Source organism: Eurypyga helias, unplaced genomic scaffold, assembly GCF_000690775.1.
Source record: "Eurypyga helias isolate BGI_N326 unplaced genomic scaffold, ASM69077v1 scaffold15995, whole genome shotgun sequence".
In the NCBI taxonomy this organism is placed as follows: domain Eukaryota; kingdom Metazoa; phylum Chordata; class Aves; order Eurypygiformes; family Eurypygidae; genus Eurypyga; species Eurypyga helias.
In genome coordinates, this window is record NW_010252320.1 from 37105 (window position 1) to 45283 (window position 8179).

Here is an 8179-nt window from a genome sequence, read left to right on the forward strand (position 1 = left end):
CCATTAATAGCATCTTCCAGTAAACTTTACTGATGAACAATCAATTTCATTTGACTTCTTCTGTAACATGCGGTAGCTGTTTTTTCAATCCATCACTTAATGCATTTCACAGATGCAGCTATTAAAAAACAACCCACACAGTTTTAAGGTTACAAAACAGGCTTCCTAGAGAGGTGGTAAATGCCATGAGTCTGAGTTTAAGAGGCATTTGGACAATGCCCTTAACAACGCTTTAAATTTAGGTCAGCCCTGAAGTGGTCAGGCAGTTGGACTAGATGATCTTTGCAGGTCCCTTCCAATTGAAATACTCTGTTCTATTTTAATCATCAGGAAAGAGCAAAGTCATGGTCTCAAAAGCAGTGGTACTTTTAAGACAAAAACACCAACAAAAACCCCACCAATGTAACATACACAAAAATAGAGAGAATGTGTCAAAATATGTGAAGTTCATATAAATATATCGAAAAAGGTATGCACTCAAAACAGCTGTAAAAATGTTTTCATTATCTCAGTATACACCTACATAAGTACTCAAAACCATCTAAAGAAGGATTACACTAAGACATTTTTTAAGTGAAGAACATATGATGTATGTTGTGTTTGTTTTCACACCATCTCCATGAAACCATCAGAAGGGAAAAAAGCTCTTAACCATAGGATAAAAATAAATCTCTCTGGTGTCCTACACAGTTCTCCTCCCCACTTGAAAAGAAAATTCCTGTTTAGCTTTAAACCCAAGTATTTTAATATAGACTAGTTTTACTTTTGATCACAGACTGCAGGGGTTAAGTATTTGATATGTATGTAAATGGCCTAAGTTCACTAGTACACACTTTTGCAAATAATGAGAAGTTGTAAAAATGGTGTGCCCGATTTGGAACACCTCTCATCTCTGAACACAATGCTCCTGTCAAGAACTTTGCCTCATTTTCAGGTTGGCAGTGAATGACACTGATTTTTTGATACTCTGGACACCACATTCCATAGAGGAAGTGTGTTAAATTGAAGACTGGAAAAAAGTTAAATTCATAATTATTTATTCAGTCTTCAAATGAGAATATAAAATACAGCTGAGTAATTCAAGTGCTCATTATCACAGATGGGCAGAGTCCAAGTGCCCCTCTCCTCTGCCACTGCTCCTGGCATGCAGTCATGCACCACTCCTGGTACCAGCTGATGCTCATCTGCTTGCACAGTAAATTGACTTACTCAATGGCTCAACAGAAAGCTATTCACTTCACTGCTAGGGATCAGTGAACAGAATTCCTTCATGGCATTGGCACACAGGGGCTAAAGCAGAGAGACCACCAACAGCAGGCCATGGGGAGCAGCAGAACCCACCCCTCAGTGGCAGCCAGCCTCTTGATTTGCCTAGCTACACTGCCCATCACACCTTCATCTCTCCACCCCAAAAAAAAAAATCCCCCAGCACACACAGCACTACCTTAACACATGAGACAGGACCAAAGCTCCTAGCAACTCTTAATAGAAAGTTTCCTAACCAAAAGTTTGAATTTTAAAATTTAAGATTATACAATTTACCTTTTTAAAGACACGTAACATGGATCAGACTACCATTTCTTCCCTCTGTCCTTTGTTACAGTGAGTGCAGCGTGGTGCTGTACAGTGCTTGTTCCCAACACTGCTTTGACATCAACATGTGCCCAACTTTAGAATATATATGTTCAATAATTTTGGCATACAGCCAAAGTTTTCCTGAGGAATACAAACATGAAATGGAAAACTGATTTCTGGAAGTAGTATTTCTCAGCAAAACTCAAATTTCGCAGAACAAGGAGGCGGCACACTTCGAGCCTAAGGCTTCTGCTCTGCTGAATTTCAACGATCCACTCTGAGTAGGTGTTTAAAGCTGCTCAGAAATTGCAGACACAAATTAACTCTTTCTGCTATCAGCAATGCCCAGTGAAGTACTTTCATCTTATTCTTTTGCAGTAGCTGCAGAGAGGAGCAGACACACACTCATACAGTCACTCAAAAAGAACTTCATCAACATACCGTAAAATGATCTGCTTCTTCCAAAAACAACAATGCCACTTTGACACTTGGCTAACAGACACCAAGAAAGCCCAGCTGCCCTCAGTGTCTCCCCTAGGGCAGCAATCAAGTTGCCTCACAGCAGACATACAGAATTTGGTGAAAACAAGCAAGCAATCCACAGCCCCCAAAACTATTGAGGAGCAGAGACATGACTAATGTGGGGGTGGGGGGTGTTGCTCTGGTTTTGGGGTTTTTTTTTAAACTTCCAATTACAACACTAAATTGTTCTTCTTCCCACAGTTTTCTATCTGACAACTAGTAGCAAGAAGGAACAAACATTTATCACTGCAGCCAGTAAAGTCAATTTTCAATTCCCTGCTTTAGGAGAACTGAGTCACTAAAATTTAATAGAGCTGGGGAGCATTTGGTGGGGGGTATGAGCACCCATGGAAGAACATCAGTGCAGAGGAGCCTAAACAGGAACCACACTCATTCCTTATTTTTCAGCTGAACAAAAGGACTAGAACATAGCATCTTACTCCTCATTGTATGGCACATGAAGCAAGCTGCAAATACACTACTTGTCCTGCCATGAGAGATTAGCCTGGCTAGTCCTGTCATCACCCGCAAAACGTTACTCAAGTCTTTGGCTTGGTCCTGCACCAGAGATCTCCTACTGTAGTTCTACAATACGTTCTGCCTAGGATACGCCAGTATGTGGACAGGTAAGAAGTAACCTCCAATTAATGACCTCGACTTTACTCCCACAGTCCCACATGGCCAGACATGCAACTCTAGCATTTTCTAGCATTCTCATTGCAATTCAAACTGAAGCTACTGACATATCTGAAATTTATGATGACTCAGCTCCACTACAGCTCTTCAGGCTGAGTGTCTAAAAAGTCAACACAAAGCAGTTCAAAACACAGAAGTGTCCCCCTGGATCTTGCCATGAGTTTAAAGTTCATAACCACAGACAACTAAAAAATTCCTTAGAACAGGAGCAGCCAAGACACCATTCACCAACCAGCAAGCAAAAACACAACACACTTCTAGGGAGTACAAGTGGCCTTGGAGGCACTGCCTCTCACAGTAGGGAAAAAACCCAGACCTCACTCTACAACGAAAAACCACCATCCAAAAATAAGCCACCCAGCACAAGAAAAAACGCCTAAGAAACTTTGTATCTTAAAAAGTCCTCAATTTTGTATCAGACAGTTAAATAAACAACATCATTTTATATTTTGATTTTACCATAATTTAATCATCATGTATTACAAACTTTTTATGTATTACCCAGTAAGAATAGTTTTATATAAAATTTCGATGGGTTAATGAAAAACATTTACAAAATAGCTCAAAATGATTATAACAACTGACTTCCTAATAAAGAGTTAAAAGATGTACACAGACACAAAATGCACATAGAAGCTCTGCAGTCAAGGAGAATAAGCAACATCAAGGGCTGATAGGCCAAAAAGCTAACAGACCATGTGCTGAAAACAAACATAACTTCAGGGTGTCTCAGTACACAGCCCAGGAAACAAACCAACAGCAGAAGTACAACTGGGAACTGACAGATACCTTGTTCTATTTATAGGCTTGAAAGCTTGAATATTAAACATCAGAAGAGTCAAGCCTAAAATACATCAAGTAATCCGATTTTATGTTGTCTCAGCCCTCCTGGCAGCTGAATAGTCACAACCACCTTCAGAACATCTATTCAAGAGGTAGGTCTCTCTTTAAATGTACCAATTTAATAATTAATTCTGTGCAAAACCCATCAGTAAGATATTTAAAAGGTTCATAAGAACATACATTTAAAATAAATGTAATTTCCCCTAGAAGAATTAAAAAAAAAACTTTAGAAAACAATTTGTACTTACAGATGGTCATACCAGCCCAATAAAGATGCTCGTTCTCCCTTCTTCCCTGCATTCTGGCATTCTATAAACTAAGGCATTTAATCTTGCAAAATACACACTAAGTTTTTCCTACTGCATTTTTAGAAATGGCTTTGCTCTGATATAAATAAGGAAAAATAAGAACGACTTTTTTTTTTTAAAAAGGGAAAACAATTGAGACCATTTACAACGAAGACTATTAATCCTTTTTCTTTCTGCAGAACTTTGAGCACCCCTCAGCTGTGTCACAATGGTGTGATTTTTTAATATGAAACTCTCAATGTCTAGAAGGCAACTTTTTCATTATTCAGATTTTTTGAAAAGCAAGTTTAAATTGCTTTTATTTCCTGGATTTTTAACAATATGCATGTGCCAAGAAGCTTTTTTTCCAAGAACTGAGCTTTTCCTTCCACATAGATTGAGAAACAAAGGGGCAATTATGTAGCCTTACTCTACAGAGAATGTATCTGCAAGTGCAAAAGGATGACAGAAAACATTGTCATTCTAAATGCATAAGAAAAGCAATCAGGCTCTCAAAAGAGCCAAACATTTCTTTTAGCAACCTCAGGAATGGCAAAAATATCCTCTGAGGAGCTGCCTTTCTCCAACGTGGGCAAGTTCTATCATCACTTTCAACAGAACAGCAACCCAAATTAGGCAGATGAACAGTTTACATCCCTAAGCTTCCTACCAACCACAAAACCAAACACCCAATGGAAAGGAGAAGCAGACCAGCTCCAAACCTTCATTCCTAAAGCCACACTGAATTCTCAGTTCAGAGAATTCAGAGAATTCCTGAGTAAGGGCTTGGACCTTAACTTTTACTCCAGGGGAAGAAGATATCCCAAGATAAAGGGTTAACAACATTTGAGAAGGTCACAGAGGCACTGACCACTGATACATACAGGAAGTTGCATCTTAAAGCAATTTTGCTTTCCCTGTCTTGCCCCCAGCTCCCAGGACTTAAAGCTAAATCAGCAGAAGTACTCAGGAAGTGTTATATAAACTTCACAGCACATACAAGCATATCTAGTCAGATCTTGGAGGTCCAAAGACGACATCTAGATCTGCTGTTCTGAACAACACACAAACCCAGTAGAGAGATCTGTCCATTCGCAGTAACTGCTTTCCTGACACGCTGCTTTCTTTCCTCAAGTAGGAGTCAATTTCGCAGGATATTGGCAAACCAAATATAGCCTCTACAAAACACTCTGCACCAACATCTTAAGGAAAGCCGAAAACATTACACTTAACGTACAGAGCTATGGAATAGGGATATGGCACTTGTAGCACTGTTCTGTGAGAGCAAACTATCCTCTCTTCAACTAGCTCAGAATAGCAGGCTTTCCAACACAGTCCCTGTGCACGTGTTTTATATTAAGTTCAAAATAAAGCACAATTTGAGGCCAAACACCCTCAGAAACAGAGGCTGAAAGCAGTGAATTGTTCAGCATGGAGAAAAGAAAGCAGGGGGAGCCGAAGGATAAGAATTTTACCAGTGTGCAAAAATACCTGGTGAGAGTGTCTAAATATGTAGCCAGACTCAGAAGCCCTGAGGTTGGAAGGGTCTTTAGATACCATTCAGTCCAATCCCCCTGGCTCAAGCACAGTCACCTAGAGCAGGCTGCCCAGGACTGCGTCCAGTCAGGTTTTACAAACTCTGTAGGCAATGTGTGTTGGTACTCAACCACCTGCACAGTAAGAACACGTTTTTTCTTACATTCAGACAGAATTTCATGTGTTTTAATTTATGTCTACAGCCTCCTGTCTTGTCACTGCTTGATCACTACTGGGAAGAGCCTGGCTGCACCTTCTTTATTCCCTTCCACTGGATGTTTATACACATTGATGAGACTCCCCCCTTCTGCCATCTCTTCTCCCGGCTGACCAGAAGCCCCAAGTATCTCAGCCTTTCCTCATCGGCAAGATCATAGAACACAATCATTGAATGGTTTGGGTTGGAAGAGACCTTTAACAGGTTATCTGGTCCAACCCCCCTGCCATGGGCAGGGACATCTTCAACTAGATCAGGTTGCTCAGAGCCCCGTCCAACCTGACCTTGAATGTTTACAGGGATGGGGCACCTACAACTTCTCTGGGCAACCTGTTGCAGTGTTTTACCAGGCTCACAGTAAAAAACATCTTCCTTCTATCTAGCCTGAATCTGCCCTCTTTCAGTTAAATGCATTACCCCTTGTCCTTTTGCAACAGGCCCTGCTATATGCTCCTGCCCTTTCACCATCTTTGGCCATGTGATGGACTCACTCCAGTAAGTCCATCTCCTTCCTGTACTGGGGCGTCCAGAGCTGGATACAGTACTCCAGATGCAGGCTCAGCAGTGCCGAAGAGCAAGATGACCTTCCTTGACCTGCTGGCAATGCTCTTCCTCGTGCGGCCCAGTATACTATTCACCTCTTTTTGCTGTGAAGGTGTACTGCTGGTACAGCTTGGTCAGCTTGTCTGCCAGAGCCCCTGGGTCCTTCTCAGCAAAGCTACTTTCCAGCTGGTCAGCCCCCAGTATGTATCAGTGCTTGGGGTTATTCTTCCCCAGATGCAGGACTATACTCAGAAGTATCCAGTGACAGGCCAAGTAGTAAAGGGTACAGACAGAAATAAAATAAACTCCTTCCAAACATAAGACAACATTTTTTACAGCAAGACTGATCAAATACTGACACTGGTTGTCCAGAGAGACTGTGGAACCTCCACCCCTGGAGATCAAGTGTCTGATAATCTTGGGCATCCTGCCCCAGTCGACCCTACTTAAAGCAGAGGTGTTAGACTAGGTTCCTTCCAACCTCAACTACTGAACAATCCTAAAATTCACTGGACATACAAGAGTGAGAACATGATCTTAATTACATTCCATAATAGTCAATGAAGTTAAGAAATTAGCCAAAATTAAGACTGCCTGTGCACATAATTTTCATATTTCACAAAGGTCCTGATATATAACTCCTTAGTTATTCAGTTTTGTGCATTTAATGTTAGATACAGAATATGACATGCATTCATTTTTCTTCTCCACAATATGTAAAATAACAGCCGCCTTCATTAACTACAGAGAAGATGTATGCATGACCAGTATTATTTATTGAAGTACTAGTCTTTATTACTACTGTGTAAGCAACATTGTTGTGACAGTTGTATTTTTTATCTCCAGAACCTAAGACAGCTAGAAACGTTAATTTTTTTCAAGTTTTAACTTGCAACCATCATACTAACTGATGAGGGAAAATGGCATTTAATTTAAATGAAAAACATAGTATTAAAACTCAGTATCAAATACAATTACAAAGATTTTAAAGCATTAGGATGAAATACCACTAAACAGTTTGAACCTACCTTTCTGCAACAATTTGATCTCTCCATTTTCTTTCTTGATTTCATTCATTATTTTGTGCTTCTTCTTCTCCTTTTGCTTCTTTTCCCTTTCTTTAACTTTGTCTTTCATTTGAGCTGAAATGCAAATATTTTACAATTTAGGAACAGAAAATTGTCACCTTCATGTTTCATATTACTCCCATGCAAGCTCTACTAAGAGGATAAAATGAGTTACAAGGAAATCCCAGTACTTATATGAAAAGCTAATATTTACCTGTTGCATAATCCAACATAAGCTCACTGAACTCAAGTTTTGTTTCCATTAGGTTAGAACTGCGTGCAGGAACTCTGCATGTTTAGTGTAGGCAGTTATTTTGGCTTACTCCTACTATCTTCCACACCTGTAGCCAGCTCATTTCTTGAAATTCAAATTACATGTATTAGATAAGAAATGAGGAAAAAGTACAGGTGTGTATATACACTAAAAACACAGAACTATCTTCACACAGTCTAAACTTCAAGCCTTTTGCAAGTAGCTTGGAATGAAGACTCAACTGCCCACTGCCAATCTCCACAGACTACACTAACGCATTAATAGAAAGCACGACAACATGAAACGTGCTGTATTTGCACAGCAGATAAAGTGTTTCCCTGTGCTTCCCTTGCTTCCTACCATCAGCAACTGCTTACCTGAGCAGTCTCATTATTCATTTACTTCCTTGTCAAGTTACTCCAGGCTTTTAAATCGTTGTCATACAAAAGCAGAGCCTTTAGGCATGCTTTCTACATGAAAAACACTAGACTCAGAGGAAATCCTAATTTCAAGGGAGTTATCTTTTCAAGCCAAGCTTAGTTTCATTTTTGAGGCCAAGAACTTAGAGAAGTCAGATTTTACTAGACTTAAATGCAGTGCAGCCAGCATTTTGCGCCTAGTTACTTGGCCTGAAGCCAAG

The 8179-nt window shown here is 40.0% G+C and overlaps 1 protein-coding gene across 1 annotated transcript in view; it reads right to left on the reverse strand.

The window, feature by feature from the left end:
* RSBN1L (round spermatid basic protein 1-like) overlaps positions 1–7356 on the reverse strand; it is a 31305-nt gene extending 23949 nt beyond the window's left edge. Inside the window, exon 1 of the mRNA XM_010152345.1 lies at positions 7248–7356. Within this exon, the coding sequence (XP_010150647.1) occupies positions 7248–7356 (109 nt within the window). The remainder of the gene's footprint in view (positions 1–7247) is intronic.
* Positions 7357–8179: the final 823 nt, after the last annotated feature.